This window comes from Colius striatus, chromosome 4 (genome assembly GCF_028858725.1).
Source record: "Colius striatus isolate bColStr4 chromosome 4, bColStr4.1.hap1, whole genome shotgun sequence".
NCBI classification, from domain to species: domain Eukaryota; kingdom Metazoa; phylum Chordata; class Aves; order Coliiformes; family Coliidae; genus Colius; species Colius striatus.
The window spans coordinates 22,843,111-22,870,756 of record NC_084762.1 but is presented as its reverse complement, the minus strand read 5'-3'; the positions used below and the strand labels follow the sequence as shown (position 1 = coordinate 22,870,756).

At 39.8% G+C, this 27,646-nt stretch overlaps 3 protein-coding genes across 6 annotated transcripts in view; 2 read left to right on the top strand and 1 right to left on the bottom strand.

The window, feature by feature from the left end:
* The first annotated feature begins 5,697 nt into the window (after positions 1-5,697).
* On the top strand, positions 5,698-13,026 carry CFAP90 (cilia and flagella associated protein 90). The gene is made up of 3 exons (XM_061994928.1): positions 5,698-5,892; positions 8,665-8,781; positions 12,255-13,026. Exons 1-3 carry the CDS (start codon positions 5,698-5,700, stop codon positions 12,432-12,434), a joined length of 492 nt encoding a protein of 163 aa, XP_061850912.1. The 3' UTR covers positions 12,435-13,026.
* Positions 13,027-14,395: 1,369 nt separating this feature from the next.
* FASTKD3 (FAST kinase domains 3) lies at positions 14,396-24,389 on the bottom strand. 2 transcript variants are annotated; one of them, XM_061996050.1, is made up of 7 exons: positions 24,309-24,389; positions 22,226-23,689; positions 19,187-19,272; positions 18,479-18,641; positions 17,446-17,515; positions 15,720-15,834; positions 14,396-14,679 (listed from the first exon to the last, which is right to left on the bottom strand). In XM_061996050.1, exons 2-7 carry the CDS (start codon positions 23,658-23,660, stop codon positions 14,581-14,583), a joined length of 1,968 nt encoding a protein of 655 aa, XP_061852034.1. In that variant the 5' UTR covers positions 23,661-23,689; positions 24,309-24,389; the 3' UTR covers positions 14,396-14,580. The 2 variants fall into 2 exon arrangements, with proteins under 2 accessions (XP_061852034.1, XP_061852035.1); XM_061996051.1 differs by having other exon boundaries at positions 24,224-24,310.
* MTRR (5-methyltetrahydrofolate-homocysteine methyltransferase reductase) overlaps positions 24,274-27,646 on the top strand; it is a 30,439-nt gene continuing 27,066 nt past the window's right edge. Inside the window, exons 1-3 of one of the 3 annotated variants that reach the window (XM_061996049.1) lie at positions 24,274-24,569; positions 25,465-25,599; positions 26,996-27,177. In XM_061996049.1, coding sequence (XP_061852033.1) covers positions 27,034-27,177 — 144 coding nt within the window. In that variant the 5' untranslated portion in view covers positions 24,274-24,569; positions 25,465-25,599; positions 26,996-27,033. Of the gene's footprint in view, positions 24,779-25,464; positions 25,600-26,995; positions 27,178-27,646 lie in introns of all 3 variants that reach the window. The other 2 variants (XM_061996046.1, XM_061996048.1) reach the window with 2 other exon arrangements.

Genomic DNA, 27,646 nt, shown 5'->3' with positions numbered 1-27,646 from the left:
ATGATGCCCAAAGATGCATACCACCCTTTCTCTAGCCTTCAGTTGCTGAGCAGTAGAAAGATATTCTAGGGCTGAGAAACTATTTATATCCAATAAATACTTTTTGTCTTCCAATTCATTTTACATCTACTATTTATACTGTTTTATTTTTCCCCTGTCTAGATTGATCCAGAGTTGTTGCATCCTCTTCCTCTCCTGTACCAATTTCATCTGCCTCATTAACTGGGTATAACAATGCTCATGTATCATTGTGTAACTTGAAAAGCGTTATGATAATCATACAAATTGGTGGTTGACATTTCATATTTTCTTCATCTTGTTAAGGCTCATCAAGTTCTACAACTTCATATTGGTTCCATACTTCATAGATTGCTAATGAACATAGGGACTGTTGACTTCCAAAAGTAGAACTCAAATGTGTTTTGGACCATGAGGCAGCAGCCAAAAGATCCATATAAGAGTGATTCACTGTGGTCTGGGGGAACAGAATCTTAATGGGAACACCTGGGGGGGCCTGCTGGATTTCTCTTTTCAAAGTCAATATTTTGGTACAATTCCTGGAGGGCTGCCAAAGGACAAGAAGAAAGATTAGAATTGCAGACATTTTGTGAACTAAAAAGTATTTGGGATTAACTGTAAATTGATGTTATTTAGGTGCTGTTTCTAAAGAGAGACATTAGCATCTTATTTATGTCATTTGTCTTTGTGTTCCTTTATGATTCCTCTATTTTGTAAAATATCTTTAGACCTTCCCTTTTCCCACTGAGGCACAAGTAGTTCAATCTGCTTGTTTTTAAAGCAAGAGCTGTGCATATCTGAAGGCAGAGCTGTTGAAAGTCTGTCCTGTTTTGTTTTCAGAACCTCATATCAGGACAAATAATTGGCTAACTTGCAAGGACACTTTATATAGAGCAAATTTACTGTTAAAAGCAATGATTACCTTGTCCTTTGTTACATAGTTTTCCTTTTGGTTGTACTTCTATATGAAGATATTTATTAATTTTCAGATAGTGGATTCTCCTTCACCTGACCTAGATACTACCCTTCAAAAAATTTTACAGTTAGACCCTAAACAATTTTAAGGCTAGGGATTTTTAGTTTTATTCTTCCTTTCTTGTCTAAAATGGAATGACTCTGGGGAGGAAACAAGTGTAGAATGAGATATATGTGCCTTAAATAAAACATGTAATTAAGAGAATATTTTTGTTCCTTGAAGTACTTCAAATCTGTATGGATTTGTCAAAAGTGGTGCATAAATAAACTGTAGCTGGTTCATCTTAAGATTCGCTACATATTAATTTTAAACATTTTCAAATTTAGGAGTGAGAATTATTCATGTCAGGGTAGTTTTTAATATGTCAAAATAGAAGACAAGGACATTTTAATGGCGTCTGCAACTATGAAGATATGTTCTGATAGAATCATAGAATGGTAGGGGTTGGAAGGGACCTTTGGAGACCATCTAGCCCAACCCTCCTGCAGAAGCAGGACCACCTAGTTCAGGTCACACAAGAACATGTCCAGGCAGATTTTCAAGACTCCAGAGAAGGAGACTCCACAATCCCTCTGGGCAGCCTGTTCCAGTGCTCCCTCACCCTCACAGTAAAATAGTTTTTACTTATGTTTAAATGGAATTCTTTGTGTTCCGGCTTCATCCCATTACCCCTTGTCCTGTCACTAGATATAACAGAAAAAAGTGATGCCCCAACCTCCTGACATCCACCATTTATATATTTGCAAATATTAATGAGATCCCCAAGCAGTCTCCTCTTCTCTAGACTAACCAGCCCCAGGTCCCGCAGCCTTTCCTCATAAGGAAGATGCTCCGGTCTCTTGATCATCTTGGTGGCCCTGTGCTGGACTCTCTCCAGAAGTTCTCTGTCCCTCTTGAGCGGGGGAGCCCAGAACTGGACACAGGACTCCAGATGAGGCCTCCCCAGGGCAGAGTAGAGGGGGAGCAGAACCTCCCTCAACCTGCTGGACACACTCTTCTTGATGCATCCCAGAAAGCCAATGGCCACGAGGGCACATTGCTGGCTCATGGTTAGTTTATTATCAACCAGCATTCCCAGGTCTCTCTCTGCAGAGCTGCTCTCCAGCAGGTCAATCCCCAGCCTGTACTGGTGCATGGGCTTGTTCCTCCCCAGGTGCAGAATGCTGCACTTGTCCTTTTAACTCCTTTATGTTGTAACTTGTAAATCCTTGTAACTCCTTTATGTTGTAGGATCTCACTGTTAAAGGTTCTTTGAAAAATTGTTTGAAATTTTTTTATGGAGTGTTTTTCAAATATATTTGTAGCCACTGAGAACTTGAAATCTCATTAAAATGTCAGAATTGAGAGGGATGAAAGGAGAAAATGCACAGGAAGTATTTTGAAATATAGACAAGCCCAGACTAGAAATTTTCACGTTTGCATTCCAAAACAGTGTAACAAATAACAATTGTTATCAAAGTAATGTCACCTTATATATAAAATTGTGTATTACTCCGCTTACCAAGAGGGTTACTGAACAGAATAGTCATCTGAATTGGAGTATCTATTCAGCAGATATCAGGCAGTCCACAAATGATAAGTGCAAAATATATCAGTCTACCAGTTATCATTTTATAGTTGCTTTTAAATTCATAAAATCAAAATAATTATAATTATTTGAAAAGTCTAATTCTCCAATCAAGCAGTTGAAATTGTAGTCACAAGTCTACCAGGAAATGTTTGCAATCTGCAGACTGAGGCTCAGTCATAGTAATTGTGGAGAGAATTACTTGAAACAACACATACACATTCAAGAAAAGTTTAAAAATTCCCTGAGTTACTTATGAAAAAAAAATCCCTGAAGATTGCAAAAGGTATGCTGACTTGTGTACGTGATGTACAGTTGTCTCTGTCTCCCTCAGAAAACATCTGAAGAGCCTTGCTATTTGAAACCGCGAGTCTGTCACTAATTGGGATCTGGAAGAAACAAGCACTTGTGTTAAATGACTGGTTTTGTCTAGTGGAAAGAGTTTTCATGCCATTATTGTTTCAGCCTCTTTTTCAAGGGTCCATTGGATGCAACATTGGTGGCAAAGACTGTCTCCTTTGTGCCTCAGCTGAGGGTCGGGAACACATGGCTATCCAGTACATGTGGAGGTGGAACTGCAAGGAGAGGAGATAAATTGCTAAGCCTGAGTTTGACAGCAGGCTAGACATCTCAGCTGTAATTGACATGGGTTTGAAACAGGTGCTTTAGCTTGTTGTAAGAAAACAGCTACTGTGGTTTTGCAGCATATCACTGACCTATCTGTTTACATGTCATCTGCACTCTTCTGTCTGTTCCATCTTTCTGTTGTCATCTCCACAGCTACTCCCACTTCCTCATTACCATTTGCTTCACAAATTCTTTTTAAGAATTTTCTTGCCAAGTTATTCCATAAGCCAGTTAGACATTTCAGAATAATGACCCTGCTTTTGAGGCTATAAAATTACATAGCAACATATTCAAAATTCAGGAACCTTAGGAGTGGAATCTGATGGGGATAATACTGCTGCTTAAAAAGGGAGGCAATTGAACATCTCCTCCTTAAGACCCTCAATTCAAAGCTTTCAACTAACTTTAGTCTCGGAGCTCAGATGAATTTTAAGGTAGAATTTTAACTGTGTAGATTAAAATTGTTCTGTCACTCTCTCATGGTTGTTTTCACATTCATATTTAAGTTATTAAGGAAACAGACTGACCTTCTGGGCTAATCTGTAACAGGAACATACACTCAACAATAGCATATTAGGAGTGCATGATCTAAGTCTGGTTGTAACTGGAACAAAAACCCCTGGGCCTTCATATCCTGCTTCTGAGGAGTCTGCAAAGGTGATCTGGAAGAAAGAGCCTTTGTAAGACTCAAATCATTCTAAAGGGATTTCTAGATTGGAAAGGAAAAATGAACTGAAAAACATTGCATTTAATTACTTCAAATGGGGGATTATGACAAATCCTAATGAGCATCCAGCAATATTTTTAACAATTGGTATTGCATCCAGAGAGTGTAATTCAATTTAATGCCATCTTAAATGTAATTGAAAATGTGCTACATGGGAACATTAGAAAGAAGACTGGAGAGAAACCTTTCAGATCTGGCTTCAGAGCTCTTGCCTAGCTTAGTTTATATCTCTGGCAAATGGCTTTTTGAGGCTCTATTTATAGCTACAGCTTCAGCTGAGACGCTTTTTATAAATGGACTTGCTATCTCTTGGTGCTTGGACTAAACTACAGAAAAGCACTTTCACAGTGGCAAACACGTCTCTGCGTAGGAAGCTGATACAAGACAGCTGTTGGATTTTCAATTGCACTGCTCACTTATGCTGTGCAAGTTTGGCCCATGCTAGAGAAAGAAGAGAATCCTAACTGGTAGGAGATGTTATTAGACAAACAGATGGAAAATATCACGAATTATTTTAAAAAACCACACAAGTCTGTAGAGTGTAAATGCCTCCACACTTGCAAAGAAGTAAGTTACTATGTTATCCAATGCAGTAGCGATGGGGAAGTAGCAGCTATATAGTAGGGACAGGACTTTTAAATTGGTAGGCCTGAATTGCCTGGGTCCAAGATGCCCAAAACAATCAGTTGTGAAGACTTCTGGTACTCTGAATGTTGGGGGAGTTTAAATCTCAAATGTTCAGTAAAATTCAAGATGTCTGGAAGCACGCTGTTGTGCAAGTGTTTGCTGAAAGATACTAGCAGCAATAATATTAGTAATGCTGCACCTGTGGCACATTAGTTCTGTGACAGAACATTAACTGCAACTAACATTAGTTCAGTGATTGCAGAAAAGAAAGGTAAAGCAAACCAAGATAGTTACAGACCAGCAAGCAGCATGGTAAGAAGCAGCACAGGCTTAGTTATGTGTATATATTAAAGCAGGATAATTGTGGCATGAATATTTATCTAGGATCCAGGTGCTACTAAGGCAGAGCCTTTTTAGAGTAAACGCGTTGTTCGAGATTGCACCTTGGGAGATTCAGTGTCCCCAAGATTAGTGTGTGAGAGAGATTTCCAACTGCATTGCCTGAAATGGCCAAACATCTTTTTCAAACTTGTGCCCAAGTGGGAGAGGAGGTGCTGGCCAAAGAATTCCTGAGTTCTTCAAGTTTTGGCATCCTCATCCTATTGGAAACTCCACACTACACTGAGTTTTTATACAACTTCTCCACTTAAAAGGCGACTTCTGGATTAGTCCAAACTGCCACGGCAAAAAAAAGTCAGTCCCTTTTGTTCAGGCTTTGCTCTAACCTTCCCCATCTTCCAAAGGCGTCAGGGACCAGGGAGCCAGCCTGAGGGCGGGCGGTGCCGGGTGCATGTGCCAGGTTGCCCGGGCTGCCCCCAGAGATGGCATTGCGGCCGCTGCGCAAAACTGGTCCCGACACCTCGCACCTGCGTGCTGGGGAACTCGCCGGTGTCGTAGCGGTTGCGGGAATGGCTGGACCTGCGCCGGGCCCCGGGGCCACGACCACTGTCTGCCAGCCGCGCCCGAGGGGCTGGGGGCGGTCGGGCTGCCTCAGGAGGAGGAGGGCCCCGCCGCCCGCTGCTCCCGGCAGACCCCCGTATCGCGGCGCCTCGGGCCTCTTTGCCCCGCCGCCCGGTCCCGCCCAGCGCCAAAGGGACCCGAGCGACCCGCGAGTGGACGCAGAGCGTTGCCAGGTAACAGCGGCCTCCCGGCAGCATGGCCGCTCCGGCGGCTGGCTCCGTCATCCCGGGGTCGCCGGCGCCGGGAGGGTCGAGGAGGGCAGAACAGGCCGTCGTTAGCGCGGCGGGAAGGAGGAAGTCGCCGCCCCTGTCAACCCTCTCGGCCTTCAGCTTCATCCCGGCCAGGCGGGAAGGGCCTCCCGAGCTCAGCTATTTCCACCGGGAGGCCAAGGTGAGGGAGGGAAGGGAGCGAGCCAGGGGGAGCCCGGCAGAGCCAGAAGGACAAACCTTCCCCCTGGGTTTCTGCACAGCGTAACGACGCTGTGCCCGGTGCCAATGCAAGGGTTCAGCCCTCATCATGAAGGACCTGGTTAGGCCAGTGCCTAACAATGTACCGTCTGTATTTCAAACGCCACTCACCAGCAGTGTGCCGGGCTATTTAGTGCCTAAAGAACTGCTTTTATCTTCAAAGGCCTTTGAAGATAACGGGTGTTGACTGCTTGGAGATGGAAAGCGAAGGTAATGACTTCACTGGATGGCGAGAGAAGGCAAAGACATGGTTTGCGAAAGTCTACCAATCTACAAGCCTTGTGGTGTTACCAAAGTGTGAGACATCTTTAGGGAGAACACTAGGAAAGACATCATCTATCACCTGGGTTGGATGCAGCACCTGTGATTTTTTTTCTGGTAACACGTATTCTTTGGGACCCTTTATTAAGAAACTGCACCATTTTCAGTCAAGGGAAAAGGTGGTCAATGTGTGTTGCACAAATTTTCCATATGCTCAGCTTTAATCAATAGAATTACTTAAAACAATAGCATCAATGTATGCCTTGATAACTGAATGCTTCTGAAGATGCTACCCTGGCACCATGTAGTAACTGAGGAAAACTGTCAAGGAGCCTCACTCCTCACTCTGCTGCATTATATCACCTTTTTTTCTCCATTCTTTCTGTCTTCATAATTAAAAACAGAAATTAAAACAATCTTACACCTTCAGCCTCAGATGGGCTATACTTCTTGAGTGGAAAAACTTTCTCTCTCTGAAAAAAGTCATATAAAACCTTGAACTTAACAGCTTTTTCCTCAAAAAACTTAGAAGTTCTGAAACGTCTATTATATTAACTTCACATAGCAGTATTATGGCAACATAAATTTATTCGTAACAGTAAAAACACCTTGTAAATCCCCTTTCCACCCAAGTGACAGGCTGCTGAATGTGCAGAGCACTGGACAGTGATGACTGGCGCTGTGTGAGAGTTTTCAGGTTATGTAGCTCTGGAACGTGGACAGGTTACAGACCACAGCACAGCGCTGGGCATTAAAGGAACACCAAATTTCTTGCTTTGCCGAGATGGCCCTGCTAAAAGACATTTCAGACTCCTTTGTGATGATTTCAGCGTTACCTTGGGAAGGTGGTCTGAGCCAAAGGTAAGTCGGCATAGTTGGTGCCATGCTTAACAAAAACATGGTAGGGAGAGGGCAACAAGAATATGGCTAGGGCAGGTCAGAGGGCTGATGTGGTGCACTTGAGGCTGGTGGAGATCACAGTCTATTCAGTCTGCATGGAATTAGCAACCATATAGTAGAGCTTTTGCTTACAACATGAAGTCTGCTTTCACACTCCCAATGCTCTGTTTTCTACAAAATGTGTTCCAGTGACATGGAAACAAAAAGTGGTAACAACTGTTTAATAGGTTTCTTCACAGCACAGGCCTGAGCCACAGGGTAGGAAGCAGATTCAACCCTTTATTCTGCACAATTAAGGAATTAGATAATTTAATGTTTTTTATGTATACAGGAGGGGGAATTTCTTTCCTTTTTTTGCAGCTTTAGGCTAAGGGGAACTCTGTGTCTAAGACTGAAATGGACAGAAATAGTGGAAGATGATCTCACCACCCATCCAGAAGCCAGAAATTCCTGCCAAAGAATTAATCCTTGGCTAACACGTGCTTCCTTGATTGCTTTACATAAGTAACCAAAGCCAGTTTGCATGATGTTTTGTCTTCTGTGAAATGGGAAAGCTCTTACCTATTTTATGTATGTCTGGAATATTAATGACTGTTTGAAAAGTGCTTGGCTTTTGTAGCAGTAGAGGATGCCCATGCTGAGTGCAAATTTACTGTTCTGTGAAATTCACTTGCTCTGGTGGGCTTAAGAAAGAGCTCTGCATCCCCACCAGCTAGTCAGCATTTGACAACAAACAACAGTAAAAAATTATCAGTATATTGAGCATAGAAGTGTTACCTCTACACATCTGTCAGAAGACCTTAAACTGTTCATCTGGGATAGGGCTAGTTTTTAACATAACAGGGCAACTACTTATCTGCAAATTCCAGAAAGAATGAATTATCTGCTCCAACACAGGTAAAAAATAACAGAGGAGCAAATAACATTCCCAGCAGTGAGCACAAATTTGATGCCCACTGAAATTCTGATTGTAACTGGTAGTGTGAGGAAGAAAGGAGATGGAAGGAAGCAGAGAAATAACAATAATCATTATTATTATTTTTATTATTGTGGAGATGACAAGTCATATGCAGGATACTTTTGAATGTGCCTAATATTCTCTTGAGGCTTGATGGTTTCTGAGAAATGAAGGGACGGATAAATATCAAACCTCCTCTTGTCAGAACCAAGTAATGGAGATACCCTTTCAAATGAAGCTTGTGATTACTGCAGCGCCTCACTAGAGCTCTTAACTATAGTTTCCTTTTAATGGAACTGTTATAGCCTTCTTTACCTGCCCTGACTTGGCCATTTTTGGATGATACTATTTGGAGGGACATTTCAGAGGTAAACAGACTTTAAAAAAGGTATCACATGTCATTATGTATTTTTCTTGCAGACAAAGGAGTCATCCAAATTTGCTAATGGTAACTCAGTAGTATTACAGTTGTCACCATCTAATGCTATATGTGCATTATTGATTTGGCTACATATATTCTGTAGTGTGTAAAGTTAAGAAATACTGTGAATTAGCCATTTTTCCCCTTTTCTCAAGACAGGAGATCTTTCCACTTACGATGCCATTTTTAAAAGACCAGAGAGTTACAGCAAAAATCTACACCGATGCAACAGACAACATGCAAACAGTTGTGGTCTTAACGTTAATGAGGAGGTAACCCTTTGATAAATTCATAATTACTTTTGTTAAAGATATTTTGTAGTTTTTGACATGGCTGGAGACCATAGGCATTGTTTTACCCTTTATAATGCAGCCTATATAGTAGCAAAGGAATTGGAAGGAGGACATTGTGTCCTTAACCTGGAGGTTTAGGAGAAAGCATTAGCCAGTGAAGACACCTGCATTAGCTCCTGCTTATTGGCATCCTGTACATTTCCAGGTGACAAGCCTCATGCAAGTTACAGCATAAGGGAAATGCTTTAAATTGCATGACATAGCAGGGCAAACCTTCTGTTGCAGAGCTTCAGGGTCACTGAGAGTCACTTCTGAACTGTCTATGCCTCTTGTGAGTTGCAATTCAGGTGGTCCTGCAGCTTTTCTGTGATGCTTGAAATTCTTTTCCCTGAGAGGACAGGGTACAGGGACACTGACTTAACCACTATCCTCTGACATCCACCCTCCCTATGCCAGCATTTACCCAGAGAGCCCAAGTCTCCAAATCTGATGACTTTAGGCAAACTTTCAGCAGATTACTCTTCTGAAAGGAAATTCATAGGGAGCTAGTGCAAAGGAGAGGTCAATGACAAGACCATGGATATGCCTGGAAAATGCCGGGCAAAGCATCCAAGGCCAGCAGAATCTGGATTTGGTGTGCAGCCTGATAGCTACTGGAATGTGCAGCCATGTTTTTCAGCAGCTGCCTTGAAAATAGAAATATAATATATATGTATATATATGCGTGTGTTTTTCCATGCAGCATCTGAATAATACACATGCATACACTACAGATATATTACACATATACACACACAGAGGCAGAGGCCGTCAAAAACCAAATGAAGTGCAACCTCTGTATTTTAGTGGACTCAAAATCCCAATGGGTTCTTGGGATGTAAAATGAAGGATAGGCTAGGAATGTTTGCCCATATTGGTAATTTATATGATAGAAATGATGGAAGAGGGAGCCAAAAGTTAAAATTACTGTAACTGCTGTGCAGTAAAACTTGATATTTTGTGACAAAGGCCAGGGCTTGTGCTGCATCTCACTAGCAGCTATATATGCCAGACATTTCAGTGCAAGTGCATAGCCATTATGCCCTTCATCAGACAGCACAGGGAGTATTAGGTGCTCCCAAAGGAATCGCAGGAGCACCTATTACCGTCACCTGGTCATACCAAGTAACTCAACTGCAAATCTATGTTGAGGCCAAAAGCCATGTAAATAACTACTCCAATGAAATTGAGCCTTGTTATTTAAACAAAACAAAGCCAATCCCACTCCCTCAATCCCAACCTCCAGCTGGGAAATTTGTGTAGAAATAGTTTATCAATGCAGAGTTAAGGTTTCTTACTGAGGTCTTGTGTCAACAAAACTCACGTTCCTACCAGTTTGCTTCCTAAAGCAAACAGGTATGGGCCAGAATTCATGCCAGCTCTGCTGGGCAGTGCACACAAGGACTCTGCCTGTCCCTTAATCCAGCCCTTTAATTAGCATAGAGACACATCAAATCCACAGCTGTTAAGTGATTCTCCCACATATGATGACACCTAACCCTGGACTTACCCATAACTGATTACAGGTCACATACTCCTGCTCTTTAATTACCTTAGTGGTCCTCACAGACTTTAAATAACAACTATATTATAAAACATAATAAATAAAAAGGCCCTGTCAACATATTTCAAGACTGAAAGCTCACAGGTTGAATCCACTACTGTACACTGCTTTCCTTGAAGTGGAAAAAAACAAACCACTGCAAGCAAGCCTTTCGTTTCCTGCAGGAAGCCTGGGCTCACCCAAGGAATCCAGGAGTACAGTCAGAAATACTTGGTTTAGTTACACATAGCACAGTGACTGCAGCAAAGTATTTGCACAAGGCTATCATTGCCGATTTCAAGTGTTTGCAGTGCTGGGATTAAAAGCTGTGAAGGAGCACAGCACCGTGCTTCCCAGATAACTGTTAGAAAATCTGACATCTTCTGAATGCCAAACCAGCAAAGATGAAACACCACTGTGCACAAGTCAGCAGTGTGCTACCAAGGATGCCGAAAACCAAACATTATTTATCTAAAGGGAACACAAACTATTGTGCTCTGCTGCTCATCATTAGCACTCTAAACCCTCTAGTGCTAGCAGTCTTTTCTTGATGGCACAATGATCCTATCACTTCCCCTTTTTTCAGCATTTATCCACAACTGGGACAGGGAATCAAATAGTCTTTTTTTCCTCACCCACCACTCTTCTTGACTTGTTCTGATGGGGATAAAAGCTGTACTAAACAGCTTTTAATGGGGAGGGGTAAGCTAGACAGTAAGGGTCAGGGGAGAGTTAGGGTCCTTTTGGAATATGCCTTTCTTTTGAGTTGTTTTTCAAAAAGACAGCATCTTCCCAGGCATCTTGGGTCTAGTTCTGTCCACGAGCCTGGAAATATCTGTCAGCCTTGCTATGAGAGTCCTCAGACCTTTGCACCCACCTGCATTTTGCAGGAAATGCAGGGGCTTATGTGCTTCATGGGTTCTACTGTAAGTGCTGATATGGCTCAGACTTGCATCTGTCACACAAAGTAAGTAATTTGTTTGCACTTGAATTGTGTGGCATTCGCATTTTAGTTCTCCTTTTAGATATGATTTATATCATAAAAAAATAGGTAAACACATTGGGGACCAAGGCTTACTATGTTAACTGGTGTGTAAATGTAAGAGCAGCCTGGTGAATCTGAGACCTTTGGCTAGAGAAAGAAAACCAACCAAATCCCATCTTTCCCTTATGACTCCACAGCTCCCCACTGCTGTAGCACAGGGAGGAGCTGCAGATTGCAGATAGTGATTGCACAGTCACTTAAAGTGCAGTTTACTAAGAACAAGCTTAAAATAATATTTTCTTGGTCAGGTTATTTTTCATCAAGCCCACTTTTAATACTGCAGAGCAGTTATTTCTGTAATCTTAGAGCTACAAGTATGTTTACTAAAACCTTTTATTCTGAAAAAAAATACAGTAGTATATGATTTATGTCCTTCAGAGAAACCTTGCATAGACTAGTAGTTGCTCAGGTTTTTTCTTTAGGCTTTTATTTTCACTGAGTTGTGCAAGCAGGGTAGGTGTTCCTGTAACAGGGGACACAAATCTGTCCTGTTTTTCAAATGAAGCATGCCAGTCAGTGCATAAGAAAAATAAAATTGAAAATAAAATTGGTGACACTTTCTAGTAACATAGCATTCAGTTTTCCAGTAATCAAATGGTAATCGTGTGTGTGTATGTGAGCAACAAATTATCAGTCCACAGTAATTCATGGTATATCTCCATATCTTATCATCTTGTCTTCTAGTGACACATTCATGGTTTATAAATATACATGAAAAACTAGGTCAGGGATGGAACAGTAAGAATGCAGATCACTGCTAATGAAGAATGCAGATCAGAGCTACTCACTCTGTGATTTTCTTACGAGACTTTTATATTTTCACAGGAAATGGCAACACCCATTGCTGTTTTGTCATCTTCAGAGTATGGGAGACGCATAAATAAGCCTATAGAGCAGCCGATCCAAGATCATGCAAGGATTAATCATGTGCAGGCAGAATTCTACAGGAAAAATGGCATCACCTGCTTATTGGAACAACCTTCTCCAAGCTTGTATCCATGCTAATTCTCATGTATCTGTCCTTGCCAGCAACATTTATGTGGGAAAAGAAACAAAAAGCTTTTGCCTTTTCCTCTACAATTCAGTTAATGAGAATGATTTGGATTAAAAATAGGATGAAACAGCAGCTGTACTTTTCCTCATGCTAATTCAAATGTATGTCTTCTCCTCAAACAATAAATAAATCCAGCAGCATTGAATGAATCACAGTAAGAACAAAGCAGGAACAATCCCAGGATGCTTTTTCTGAGATCTGTATCAAGCTTGCATCAGTTAAGAGTGAGAAAGAATATCGCCATATTCCAGGCAGGTTATTTTTAGTTTGGGACAGTCAGTACCATTTACTTCTTTTAAGTAGTCTTCCTATATTTACAAACCATCTGTGTTTGAAAAACTACTGGAAATCAAATTTGTTTGAGAACACCACCCCCTTCTGGTTGTGTGAGAAACAGGGATCACCCGCTCCCTTCCACTGGGGAGATTTGTAAGTCATCAAAACCCAGTGTGAATCTTCCTGCTTCATTTCTTTACCTATGTCACTCCCTTCCCTTTCAGTCCCTCCTCACTTTTGAAGGCTTTTCCTAGGTTGTTCCTCTTACTACATGTTTCTCATTCAGCTTTGAGTGGTTGAATTCTCCCTCAGTGCTCAGATAGTGTCAAAAGAATACCTTGACAATTTCTTCTGTTAGGGAAGAAATTCATTATAAACGTCTGTAAAACATTTCAGTTGTTTTCTTTCAATTTCTCTTTTGTTAGGATGACAGCTGTTAGGTTACTGATGTACTGTAAGCTTCTTATTACACTGTTAGAAAGTATTTCATTATCTCTTGGTGCTCCCTCACCTTTACTTCTGTGAGCAAGGGTTTTTATAGATGCAGCAAATTACCATGAACAGAATGGATGACAGAATGTTAATTACGTTTTGGATCTGGAATTTGCTCCAAAAATCACCAGAGATTGTTGGGACAATTAAGAAATACTCGCAACTCAGAAATTATTAGCAGTAGCTTTACAAGGAAAAATGGCCAAGTTCTGCATCTACTGGTGAAGTATATACAACTTAAGGATGTAAAAGTTTCACCTTTTTTGACTAAAATCAAACCAGGTGACACAGGGAATTCTGCTTATAAATAATAAATCCACAAAGGACAGGATGCACAAGCTAACTTGACAATGTGTTTTACATGGGAGTTCATCAAGCATACATCACATGATCAGTACTAATGCTGTGTTAATTTTTCTTCAACATGCTGTACACATGGTTGACGAAGTTGGGTCACCTAAGCATACCTGTTTGTTCCAGGAGGTCACTGGTTCCAGTTGTCCGGTCCCTTTCTGACAGAATTTACACTTATACATAAACAAGGATTGTATAGGACATTCTTCTCCCGAGCTTCAGAACATAATGAGATTCAGTTTAGGCTTGAATGGCAGGCTGCAAACTAAAGGAACTCCGGAGCCCATACATGATTCCATTTAGACAGTTTAGCTGAAAATGGCACCAAAGGCAAAAATACACATAGTACAAATCCAGAACATTAGGTGCCACTGGAGACAGCTGTGCAAGTCCATTGCCTTGTGGCAGCTGCTCTTTTACAAAGTAAAGCAAATTTTTAAAAATAAAACCACTCTCATTTTCTGTGAAGCATTGCTGTTTAATGAACAGCACTCTGTATCTCTTAAGTGTGAGGCATAAGCCAGTCCTGCTTGCACAAATACTGCAAGTTCTAGTTTTATGAAATATCTGGGAAATAACACAATCGGCTATAAACAAATTGTCCAATTTCTTCTTATATTGTCAAGCAAAGCCTTAATTGGTAGGTAGCATGGCACACTGTACATTCAGACCAGCCAGTATCATTCAATAGTCACATCTGTCCATTTGCGGTTGTTAGTAAAATACAATGGAAATGTACGTGTCAGTCAGTACTTCATCTGTTAACTTACAATAAATACTGACACAAAACTTAACAAAATATGTTGCTCTTTATTACTCTTTACATGTCAATTGTTCCAAATATCAGACAATCACACATCAGAAGCTCAAATTAGCTTAGATAGTTACTTAGAAAACAGAATTGTTCTTCTGTGCATAATATTTACACTTTATAATACAGGAGGTCAAGCTGTGATTAAGTATTGTTCTCCAGTGTCAGCAGCTGAGTCTGTATGTATGAGGAAAGATTTTTTTGTGTAGATATTCTGCCATTTTTCTGCAATTTTGTAGACTCTCTACCTCAAAAAATGGAATCTGGAAACAAAACAAAAAGTATTGGCGGAAATAGCTTTTAATAAACAACTGGGTAAGACTGATATTCATCAAGCAGATGTAAAATTACACATCAAAGTTTTTTGTTTTAAAATTAAATATTCAATCATAAGCATATTATTGATTTGTAAATCATCTGAATAGAGATTATTGTAAAACAAAGAGTGAAATCCATTATAGTTTAAACTCAGTTAAATATTAACAGAGTTAAGCTTATGTGATAAGTGATTATAAATCATAGAATCACAGGATGGTAGGGATGGGAAGAGCTCTACAGATCTATTCCAATCTCCTGCTAAAGCAGGTTCAACTAGATCAAGTCACACAGGAACACATACATGTGGGTTTTGAAAACCTCCAGAGAAGGAGACTCTCTGAACAATCTCTCTGAGCAGTCTGTGCCAGGGCTCCACCACCCATAAAGAAGTTTTTCCTTGTGTTTAAGTGGAACTTTTTGTGTTACAGTTTATGTCCATTACTCCTAGTCCCATCACTGGACACTATAGAAAAGAGTGTAACCCCATCCTTTTGACATCCTGAAAGTAAATGTTTTGGTCCAAAATATGTTTAAAAATAAAAATATCCCTATTAATTCAAACAGATAAAGAATATACTCTATTGTGAAAATATTATTTACAATATAAAGCAGTTCTCTTTTTTTAACTCCCCTTTTTAAACTCCAAATTTTATTTGGAGTATATAACAAAAAAATCCCAGTTCTCCTGAACTCTTAAGCTACATTTTTCTTTAAGTCAGGATTTTAATCTTAAATCACTGTAGTACTGTAGAGTACTCTTTCAAGCAGCCACTCTTTGGCAGAAAACACAGGAAGAATATTCCAAGGAAGAAAAAGGAATTTCTGCAATACCCTCTGCTAGGCAGAAAGAATATAATATAGAAAGGACAAGATTACATCTGCCTTAGGAACTAATTGCGACTACAGTTTTAAGCATTATAAAATAATAATTTTTCACTTGTTTTGTTAGCTAGAGCAAAAGAAAACCATTGTCTTTGAACTTTACCTGCACAACTTCATAACCGAGTAACTGAAGATGTCTCTGTTTAATTGCTTCTTCTCCCAACAGATTGTGGCTATTAACGCAAAATCTATTTGGACCGTTAACACAGAGGGCAATTCTAAAATCAAGCATAAGTTTAGTAATTAAAAATTAGTTATTTTAATCACCACACCTACTGCAGTTCCTAAGGACCATGAGACAATAGGACACGAGAAAATGGGCTCAAGTTGCCCCGAGGAAGGTTTAGATTAGACATTATGAAAATTTTTTCTCTGTGAGGATTATTAAGCATTGGAACGGACTGTCCAGGGAGGAGGTGGAGTCACCACATAGATGAAGTGCTGAGGGATATGGTTTAGTTTAGTGATGTGCCTGGCAGTGTAAAGTTAGTGGTTGGACTTGATCATCTTAAAGGTCTTTTCCAACTGTAATGGTGATTCTGTGACACTTCCTGTCTTACTCTCTAATACATCCTAGAATTAGATGTTCTACGATAGAAATTATCTAGTTCAGGACAACTTAAATTACTCAATTTAAAGATTGGAGAGTGAAAGCCTGAAGCTTAGTGCAACTCATCTGGAGAGCTTATTTATATGCTATGAACAAAAATTACCATACAAGTTAATAAGAGTTTGATATATTACAACTGGTAAGCTCTTTTGAATTATTCCAGAAGGAAAAAAATAATACAAAATATTTGTCTCAGCTTGAGAACATTTTAGCAGCTAAATTTATTCAAACTTAATAGTGTACCTGTTAAACCTGTTAAGAGTTCAAGTTAAAGCTACAGTTAAGCTAAATCTGTTTAAGTTAAACCTGAATGCGTGGTTGGCAGCACTATGCATTATAATGGTATTTTTTTCCTTGGTGACTTAAAAAAAAAAAAAATCACATAAACTAAAATTTGTATATCCACTGTAAAAAATGTTGCTTATACTTCTGGTATGTTACTATATTGTAACCTTATTTCACATGAAAAGTGTAATAAAAAAAAAAGAAAGCCCCTTCTCAAACAACTATGTATGGGATTTTTGAAAGAATCTACATTAATCTGTCAGTCTGCTGGAGAAAACATAACATTTTCAAAGACTTTTGCTTTATCCACAGAAGTGCAGTTGTAAATACTACACAGGCAGGTTGCTTAAATTTGTATGCAAGTTTTCTCAAAATATTCCTTGTTTAACATTTTTTAAACACCTATGCATTTTTCAATAAAAAGCAGCATCTGTAGCAAACATCCTCACAGCACAGGATTCCTTACAGCAGTAAAGTTGAGAACTCTGACTGCCTTGAACTGTGTTAAATCTATGCAGACATGCTCAATTATAATTAACTTGGGTTTAATTTGAAAACAAATTACAGAAGATCAAAATACATTACTATAAGCCAAATCGGGATCACTTTGATCTTGTCACTGGGTAAAGAGACTAATTCTCTGACACTGTATAGTCAGGAGGCAAAACAATGAGAAAAAATACAGATCGTTAATTTTGCCAAGTTTTTCCTTTTGCCAATGGGTTCAATGTGAATTGAACATAGAATGGTAGGGGCTGGAAGGGATCTTTAGAGATCATCTATTCCAACCCCCCTGCAGAAGCAAGTGAAACTTGAACTTTGTTGGCATCAACAGCAAAATTCCAATTAGACTAAATTTTGTCAGGGTTTAACCCCAGATGCTCTTTGCCAACATTGACCAACATTTCACTAGTGGTTTCTTTCATTCTCTTACCGTCTGTGTACCTCTTCACATTGAGCAGCAGGCAATATAAAACCTTCTTCATCTAATTTAATCTCAATGTCTAGCATAAATAAAAAGAGAAGTCACATTAAAACTCATTTCATATAACAAACTGTTCCCTGGAATTCTCATCCTCTCACAGTTCATTTTTTATAAAACAACTAAAATCCTATCACAGTGGTTTTTTTCTGAATCACAAAGCCTTGGAAAAGATGTGTATAGATGATTTAACCACAAATGAGTGGTAATTATTAGCATTTCAGCCTTTCATAATGCTAACAGTAAGTGGAAGCTGAAATGCAGAATAATTCTGGAATCATCCCACTCTCCCAATTTTTTTTTAATCTGTCTGATATCCATGGGGTCCAAAAGACCCTTCTCAATAACTTATCATCCACCGCTCCTGAGCACACAACTTTCCTCATCATCGTCCTCTCTCAGTGTCCTTTCCTGGCACATGAAACACTGTTTTGCTCACTTCTCTCTTTCAGTTCATAAATCCCTGCTGATTATATGTAGTTAACAGTGATTGTTAATGGGCAAGGGGTATCACTGAGCAAGGCAGAGGGCTGACAACCTTCCAGCTCTCCCTTTCCCTACTCACCACCACAGCAGAGACATCAGGCAAGTGGCATTGCCTCATTACATAAATTATTACAAAATATTACATTATATAAATTGTTTACAGAAGAAATAAAAAAGTTGCTGACAGTAAAATTACAGCACACCAGAGTTAGCAGCTATTTTCAGTGCAGACTGGCTGTGTAAATTCCAAATAACTTTGCATTTATTTTCCCTCCCTGTTCCTCTTTCTGTCTTTGAAAATGCATTTACCTAAAGTTCCCATGATATTTCCTCACTGCAAGCATTCTACAGAGTTTTGTATTCCAGTTTAATTTTTCTGTATTTACACAATTTCAAATGTCCACAAATAAGTCCTTTTTATTTCTGGAAAATAACCGAGGCTAAAGTTTTGACAGCATAAGCACATCTATTATTATTAGTCTAAAGAAATGTTACTTACCAACTGAATAGAAATATGGTGTGGATACCTCTGATGCAAAATACATTCTTTTTTTCAGTAAATAAAGTAATCCAGTCTTCACCCTTTTGAGGAGGTGAACATCCAAAGAACTGTGACGCATGAGAAAGGCCTTTACTTTGTACTTTGGAAGGAGTTTAGGACCCTACAAAATGACAGAAAACCAAAAAAAGCAAACCAAAAGAGAGATAAAATTTCTGTAATTACCTTATATCAACATATCAAAATGTATTCCATGCATTTCAAAGCCATGTCTATTGAGACCCTTACAGTATAAAGTATGATCTGCTGGAAACAAAAATAAAACAAAATAGCCACCAGAACATCTTCAGCACATGAGAAATGCACAACTGTTTCCATTTCTCTGCAGTCAGGCCAACATCAAAGTCCCTGATCTCTCTTGTGCTCCAGGACTTCACAAGCCAAACATAAAGAAGGAATAGTTGTCGGAAAAGTACTCAGAAATACACAAAATGCACTTTCACTTAGAGCTAGTCAGTTCTGTCAAATCTACAAATATATCAAATCAATCAAAGAGGCAGAAATGCTTCATAGTTTCATCAAGGATAAAAAAAGTAGTTTTGTCCACTTCCAATGTTTTCATGGGAAAAACAGTTATCTACTATCAACATGGCCCTAATGACCTTATCACATCCTGTTAACATCCATCTGGTTTCACAAGTACCATACCTCATAAAATGGGCACTCCAGAGTGACAGTAAGAAAAAGCTGGGTTAGCTGGGAGGTAACATTTCTGTCCAAACCAGGTGGTTGAGCTGAAACAACAATATTCAGGCTTTCAGATGTACCTTCAACAAGGTATCTTTACACAAATCATCATGCAGAAGTTAGTAAAAGCTATTCAGTTTAACGCATAAAGAAAATACTTGATGTTGTAAAATGATACAGTTAGAAAAATGAGGAAATTATTTTACAGGAATATCAACATAAAAACCTATACAACTAGCAAGACCTTAGTTAAGACTATCATATTCTTTAAAAAAAAAAAAAAAAGGAAGATGTGAGAGATGATGCAGATCATTATACAGGGAGGAATAAGTCTGAGCTGAGGACTGGAGAAATATCCCATTTCTTTCTTCCTACAGCTCCTTCTCCTCAAGTTATAATCTCAGGATATAATTGTTTCACTCAGGTTGGGGATTCTTTAATGTGCAAGTAGTAGATAATACTGAATAATTTCTGGAGATTTGTCTACAAGTGTATACTTGAAGCATCTTTCATTTCACAAATGAAGTATATACATAACAGTAAAAATCTCATGTAGATGGTAATCATGCAGTTCATCTTCTCAAGTACCTGTTCTTAACTTCAGACACTCTAGTGGAATACTTTTATTGATTTAAATACCATATTCCAAGTAACTGGTACTATGAAGTTTCTCATTTTCTAAGTATCATCTTGAGAACTTTAAAAGACATCCTGTTTTTCAGGACAGGAAGAATGCCTAAAAATCAATCTCTTACAGTGTTTAATGTTCCATCACTTTTAAAAATTGAGCTTACATAGAGTTTTATTATCAGAGTAATCTTAGTTGAGATCTTAAGAAGTCATTCATCTTCCTGGCACAGCTTCTATATCCCTACAATGCAGCTAAATATGCTTTAATATCCAGCACATTAAAATCTATACTTTACAACTGTGTTTGTTGTAACAGATTTGTGTCCTAAAGTGTTGGATTATGCAATATTTGGAGTCAACGACAAGCAATCACATGGGACATGTTCTAGAAGCTTACTAGATTGAGAGAAAAAAAATACTAGATGAAGGCAGTCCTCACAGACAATACAACCTGTACAGCAGCAGCTGTGCGGACTCCGAGATCTCCTAAGTAAGAGGGGATAAACCATGGGGTAGATTTTTAAATTTTGTAATGTTTTCCTCATCTAAGGCACAGGGCCAAGGACAGGACTGGAGTGCTTGATCAGAGATGGAAAGGCAAGGAGCTCTGGGCGTGGAACCAAGATGGGCACAGGATGCCTCCACTGGAACAGTGTAGTTGGCAGACGGGATGCCAATGGAAAGAATCATCACATAACTGTATCAGATTTTAGATTAAAAGTAATGTAAAAAACAGAATGAAGCACCATGTTAAAACACACATCAGCCATAGAATTCAATTCACATTTTGGCCTACATAATTAAAAAAAAAGATACCAGCCTATCCTTAACTGCTCATATTTGTGATGCTGGTACATTTTACTAGTTCAGATCTAATTTCTATTTTATTTAAGCCAACAATTAGTTGGCACTAAAAATTAGTTTTTAAGCTTTATCTATTTACCCTTTCCAGCTTTCACAAGCTGATCACAATACAGTATGAAAGTTGGAAGCTAGAATATAACACAATAATTCTTATTCTGAAAGAATAGAAGAGAATACAGCAGAAGTCTACCTTACCCCCACCTGAAAAGCTGGACATGACACAGGCTGGCAGAAGGTAAGGAACATAACCCTAGAATCACTTATATGCAACAGATCTTATTTGAATCATAAGGCAAAACAGCATTTGAAAAGCATGCTTTGTGCTGCCCGAGATTTGCAAATTCTGTGTATAGAATTGTAACATGTTCTTATCAATAATAGTAATTTAAATTATTTTTGTCCCAATGCTACACTTCAGAATTTGTACTTGACCAAAGCTTACAAGGATTTTTAGATTTTTGAAAATACAATAGTAAATTATTTCTGTAGTAACAGGTGAGCTTGATAGTACCACAATTATAAGTAAGCTGTGGAACAGTTTTGTTGCATATTATAATTTGGCCCCAGTTTTAAAGGCTATGAACAGGTTTTCTGATATGTGATCATGTACCCTTTGAGCCTCAGGGATTGATTACAATAGTTAGGAAATATCCAGAAATAAGGTTTATGCAAAGTCATAGAGGGCTTAAACTTAAAATGACAAGTAGTGAAATCTTAAATCTAACTAGTACTACAGAAGCAGAAGGTAATTATTTTAGCTTTACAGCCAGTACTACTAGTATTGCTATTGTGGTTTTTTTTTAAATACATCATCCCTTGGGTTAGCCTCTAAGTTAAATGTCCAAGAGCCAATCCCAACCGAGTCTCAGGACTCACTGTCCAGTGTTCCACTTTTATGACACATTCCTCATGTGGCAGTCTTTACAATGCAAGTGTTCGGAGAAAAATGAATCCAGAATCACTATAAACTGTATTTTTCGTCACTCATGCATCATTCCAAGTATCATTGCCATTAAAAAAATCAACCACTTTTGGTCTCAGCCTTGTTAGTTCTGTAATAACTGGTCTCACTCTCCTTCCTAGTGTTACCAGTCTCATAGTAACATAGTCTCACTTCTCAGAGTATTCACATAGTCACAGCATAGGCACAGAAGTTTAAAAAGCAAGAGTTACAAGTAATACATTTCCTGTACATAGTATCTTAGAGTATGAGACAAAGCACAAACATAGGGAGAAACAGAAGGTCAGTATCTCTTAGAAAAGCAGAAGGATTAACTAAAATAAAATTTTCAAGAGAATTCAAATATCTCCTTAAGAATGTACAGTGCAATTTTCAAACTCCTCTAAACAATATAAACTGAAAGATAAAGAAAGCCTCCTGAACACTATTCTCTAGTCATCTTGATCAGGTTATTGCCAATTTGACAGGTTGAAGCGATAAGAAACGCGTGTTTGACAAGAGACATACCACATGATAGAAATTCAGAACACCACACTGCTCCTTACCTTGAAGCTGTTGCAGAAAATAGGGACTAAAAACTTTTGGCAGAAAATTTACTGGATAACGTTGAATAAGGACACATGAGTGCAGCAGTTTCAACAAGGTGTGAGGCTTAAAGTGACTAAGGTGAGTATGCAGTATGGTTTCAACCTTCCTAAACAAGGAAGAAGCACTGGGAGGCACATAGTTAAGAGTCCCAAATGGTATAATACATGCAGCAATCTGGTCAGTGGTAAACCTCTCAGCATTGGAAATGAAACTTTGTGCCACTGCATCAAAGATGGGCTTAGAAAGGATCATCTTTTGGCAGCAAAAATGCATTACTTGGCTGACTGTTTGAGGATGCATAGTAAAGATGGACTTGTGGACATGTGTTTCCAGTGCTTCTGTAAAAAATTGTTCACTATGTCCAAAATATAGGAAGGCTTCCAGTACACATATCAGTTCATCATCTGTGAAATGTGGAATATGCTTCACAGAATGTTTACACAGTGCTGTGACTAAGGAAACTGCCTGAGCCTGATGAAGAACAATCAGTGAATTCAGTATTATGCTTGTGAGCTCTGGGCTTAGCTGGGAAACTACAAGTAAAGTGACATTGTTCAGTCTGTTTAGCAAGTCTTGGTATTGTTCCACTTCCCCAGTGGCCATCTGCAGCATCTTATAAGTCATTGCTATTTCCCTGGGACTCCATTTCTCAATGTCTTTTTCTCGCATATGGTTCACAACTTGTTCCAGCATTACACAATTTGGGCCTTCCAGCTCAAGCAAACTCTCTCCAAGAGCACACAGATTTTTAACAGTTAGCTGTCCTTTACCAAGCCGTTCCTCACTCTCTGAAAGCAAGGTTACCATCAGTGTACTCTGTGGATCTATACGTAGTTTTATCAAAGCTTGCAATGCATTCAGCAGCCCCCTGTTTGACAGTTTTGAGGATTCAATTTCAAACTGGAAGCACAATGCCCTGAAAATTTCATTTTCTAACACTCTTTCAGGGTTCTTCAGACCATTATCATCCACCTCAATTTCAGAAATCCTCTGCAGGGCTCCTGATGCCATAGTATCAGACATGACTTCTAGAGACCTCAGAAAGTAAAAAATCTCTTTTGATGTACAAAGGCTGTTTAACTTCCCAAAAAATAGTTGTTCATCCATCCACACGTTATTACATTTAGTACTGTTCCCACTATCTCCAAAAAGATGCACAGTTTCATTAGCAGAAAGAGACTGTACCCGCAGTTGGATATGATTTTTTCTAAAAAACATATAGTGAGATTTATCTTGGAAATATATCATCTTCATGGCTATGGAGTTACAGTTTTGGGGCTTTAGTTGCCCACCGATAAAGCTCAACCTTTTGCTTAAGATCATCAAAATGGACCTGCTTGCTGGTGTGCTGGATGCATAAAACTGGAAACTTTTGTGGCTAATCAAAGCCATACTGGACCAAGTGGATTCTCAAAAGATACCTAGAGGAAGACAAATATGTATAAACATATAGTTTGGAAAACACCATTGAATATCACTAAAATGCTGAAAAAACCCGCAACTTTTAGTGATTGGACAGGACTGATATGATTTCTCTCCTACAACCATCATCACAAGGCAATACAGAGAATAAGAAATTGCGGGCAGCGGCGAGACTTGGGTGACTGCCACGCGCGTCTGGCCCCGTCTCCGTAAGGACGGCACGGGGAAGAGGCGCACACATACACGTTTCCCCGCGCAGCAACTGCGCGGCAGCTCTTGCTTTACCCCGTCAGGCCGGCATGCCGGATAGTAGCGAGCGCAGCGCCGGTACGGCGGCTGGGGCGCGCCCTGGGTCCGGGCTGCCGAGGCCGGCAGCTGAGTCTGAGCTCGACCTGGGCCAGGCGGCACCGGCAGGGTCCCTCCGTCCCGCAGGCCCAACGCCTCCCTCCGCCAAAGAGCAGGGAGGGACGCACGGGGCCCGAAGGCGCTGCCGTGTGCCGCAGTGCCTCCCTACTCCCGCCCCTAGTGCCTACTGCCGCCAGCCGGGCCTGCGCTGCCCCTCCCTCTTCTTGCTTCAGACAGCCGCGGAAGCCGCTGCAGGAGCGCACGGAGTCTCACCTCCGCCGCCATGACGGGCAGCTTCTGCCCAAAGCTTCCGGCGCTCTCCCTGCGTGTCTTTCCGGGAGCCGGCAGCTACCACTCTCACCCGCCGCGCTTCTCTCCGCCCCACTGCGCCTGTCTTGGGCCCTCCCCGGCCGCCTGGTGCTGCCACTGGAGGGCTGGCGTGGTGACACGGGTCGCAGGCGAGCGCAGGCTGGCGTGGGATCCACAGCTCGCTTTTCAGCACGAGAAGTCCCATTCCCCGCAGGCCAGCGGCGGGTACGCGTTCTGAGGGATCGCTACAGGGGGAAACCGGTCGGCGCGGGCTGGAGGGTAGGCTAGGCGAGGCGGGCTGTGCGGCCCGGCCCCGCGGCGCCAGCTCACTGGGAGATCTCTGCTGCAGCGGCGTGCAGGCCTCTGCTATGGGCTTGGCTTTAACTCCCGAAAATCGCAGTCCTTCGGGATCATCTCTCCCTCATCGGAGCGAGGTATCAGTTAGTCTGAGTTTTTCTGGTCAGAAGATCAGCCCTGGACCGAGGAGGGTCTCACGGGCGGGTTTCACTGAAGTGATTATTATATTTGTCTCGGTCAAAGTGATTCGTCAGGTCAGTGCTGAATATATGACAAGGGAATGGTTTAATAGCTCTGAAGGCACAGTCCCACAACCTGATTAAAACACAGAGAAATATGTAAAGCTAATGCAGAAGTTTCTTACGTTTTCATCATGGCCACACAGTTTGACTTGTTTAACTGGCCGCATACATGAAGTAGGTAGTCTGACCTTACAGTACAGTTACATAATTGACAGGGACAGAAGATCTGATTCAGTGAAACTGGCTGACATTCACAGATGGCTTGCTTGCTCCTAGAATGTGTTGACTTGTGGACCTGATAGATTCCTCTCTTCATCTTTTGTGTTTTCCGGCTTTTCTGAGTACTGGATCAGAAGAAGTATAATTTGGAATGTCATCTTTAGTTGCATATTAAACTTTAGTTTGAACCAGCAAATCGTCGACCGTTTTCTCAACTTAATCATTGGTTTGAGTATTGATGTATAAGCTAGCAGCACATAAACATGTTAAGGCTGCTGGTGTGGTTGTAGTATTAAAGTTAGAACAATTCTCTAGTTAGCTCAGTAGTCCAGAAATAACTTTTTTTCCTCTCTTTATTTCAGTTAAAGTCGTATCACATGAGCACAAGCACTGTATTGTCTTTGAGGAGTGTATAGTGCAGCAAAGCGAGAGCATGTGGGCAGTATGTTCATCTGAGTGCAAGTGTGTTCCTGGTTTATGATTATGTTCATTTGCAGGTAGGCATGACTAATTTTCCATTCTGTTAGCTGGCATCACTTGATCAGTTTGTGCATAAATTCCATTTTTCATGGAATTCATGTATAATACAGGCAGTGTACACTTCAGAAGTTATTGTTTGGTTTTACCACATCTTATTTATAAGTATGCATTAAAAAAAAAGTTCTTATAGGCAAAACCTTCCACAATACTAAAGGGAGAAACAGAGTGCAGTGTTTTATTTTTGCAGTTGAGCTATGCTTATTTTCTCTCAAGAGAAGCAGTAAAAATATGTGCCTCAGATAACTCAGCCCCAGGTTTCCATAAATCAGTGTGTGGCTAGGACATTGAATACTTTCTGTAGTTGAATCTGTATGGGAGGTGAAGTACATCAAACTGGGCCCAGGCACATAAAAAAAAATCTCCATTTGGGAACTGCAAATTACTCAGTTGTAATTCTAGGTATTAGAGTTCTACTGTAGCTCCCTAACAGTGACAAAATATTGACAGAAGATTAATTTTTAAATACACACGAGAGACATTCTGCTTGTCTTTCTTATTCACTGCTTTTTGAAGATATCCTTACATCTGTTGTGTTCTGTCTCTGTCAAAATCATGAACTCACATTCAAACTTTTGTGGGACAAGTGAATGGATAAGGATATGCATCTCATTCATCCTACTGCTTGCGAGACATTGTTAGAGAGTGGCATTTTACACTACAGCAGATTTGTCTAAGATGTTGTCTTAATTTTGGGAACAGAACACCAGGCAACAACAGTCAATTCTGTAGTTGCACTTGTGTAAGAGGTTCCTTTTAGAAATACGAAAATAAAAACAATGTTTGTGTCAGTAAACACAAACTACTGTTTGACAGTAAACTGCAAAGTCATTCAGGCAAAAAGTATTGTTTTCAGAAAAGAAGAAATGTTAATTTCTTAAGATTTTTTTTTTCTCGGGCATTGTATTTTGAATTCACTAACTCTATAGTGGTTTTTTTTTTTTTTTTTTGCTTTGCTTTGCTTTGTTTGCAAATATAGCTCAGAAAAAAGACCAAAGCAGTCAGTGACTTAAAGTGGAAAATATAATTAACATAAGAAAAATAGGATATATTTTTGTGAAACTAATTTTACGTTGTATTGCTTGCAAACTAAATTCTTGATACTGGGAATAATGCGCTATTACTGCAGTGTCAAAGCAGCACAGCATGTAGGACTGATACCACAAATCTTTTGCAATCTGGCCTGACAAAGCTTGGTTGTGAAAACTAGCTTCTGTTCAGAGTAGATTCTTCATTTCTAAGTTAAACACCAGCATTTCTACCATTTAAAGAATCTCTTTTTAATCTGGTAAGCAAAGCAAAATCTGGCGGTTCTGCATGCAATAAATTAACTTTTTTTCTTTATTTCCTCTGCAGTGTCTTTAGAGGGAAAAAATAGTGTTCTGTTTTGGGAAATGTGCTGTAATTTAAAAAGGAGGTTTTTGCTTCTGTATGCAACACAAAAGGGGCAGGCAAAAGCCATAGCTGAGGAAATATGGCAGCAAGCAGGTGCCCATGGACTTGAAGCTGATATGCACTGTATAAGTGAAATGGACAAGGTGAGATACTCCATGCTGTTTTGCAAAATAGGTGTGTAAGAGATGTATTTTTCTTCATGTGCTTGAGTGGTGTCTGTTAATAATTGTGAAGGCTGAGAATGTGCACCCATCTAAAATATCTAAAATTTTATTTCTTCTGCATCAGTAATTTGGACAAGTACTCACACTTAATAACCTTCTGCCAAAGGTACATCTTGTGATTTTTCTTATTAGATCAGCAAATGAATACGTATCTTTGATCTGTCTTTCAACAACAGTGTAGTCACTTCTCAGAAAGTATATATGCAGTAGTGAATGAATTTTATATTTACTGGTCAGCTCTCCTGTTGTTAGAAATGACACATTTTTTTCTGTAGTTTTTGTGTTGACATTCTGTGTTCTATTACCTCTGGGCTCCAGCATGACTCTGAGGTCCTTTTATGAGGTCTTCATGAGTTATTTAGCATATGCACTTGCTCCAGTTCACACT

What these genes read in the sequence shown, in the direction of transcription:
- CFAP90 (XM_061994928.1), top strand. Translation starts at nt 5,698, where the DNA reads ATGGCCGCTCCGGCGGCTGGCTCCGTCATCCCGGGGTCGCCGGCGCCG. An exon ending in ATTTCCACCGGGAGGCCAAG is followed by an intron (nt 5,893 to 8,664) that starts GTGAGGGAGGGA and finishes CCTTTTCTCAAG; the next exon opens with ACAGGAGATCTTTCCACTTA. An exon ending in GTCTTAACGTTAATGAGGAG is followed by an intron (nt 8,782 to 12,254) that starts GTAACCCTTTGA and finishes ATATTTTCACAG; the next exon opens with GAAATGGCAACACCCATTGC.
- FASTKD3 (XM_061996050.1), bottom strand. Translation starts at nt 23,660, where the DNA reads ATGGCTTTGATTAGCCACAAAAGTTTCCAGTTTTATGCATCCAGCACA. An exon ending in TTTTCTGCAACAGCTTCAAG is followed by an intron (nt 19,273 to 22,225) that starts GTAAGGAGCAGT and finishes TTGTTGTTTCAG; the next exon opens with CTCAACCACCTGGTTTGGAC. An exon ending in TGTGAAGAGGTACACAGACG is followed by an intron (nt 15,835 to 17,445) that starts GTAAGAGAATGA and finishes GCTTGATTTTAG; the next exon opens with AATTGCCCTCTGTGTTAACG.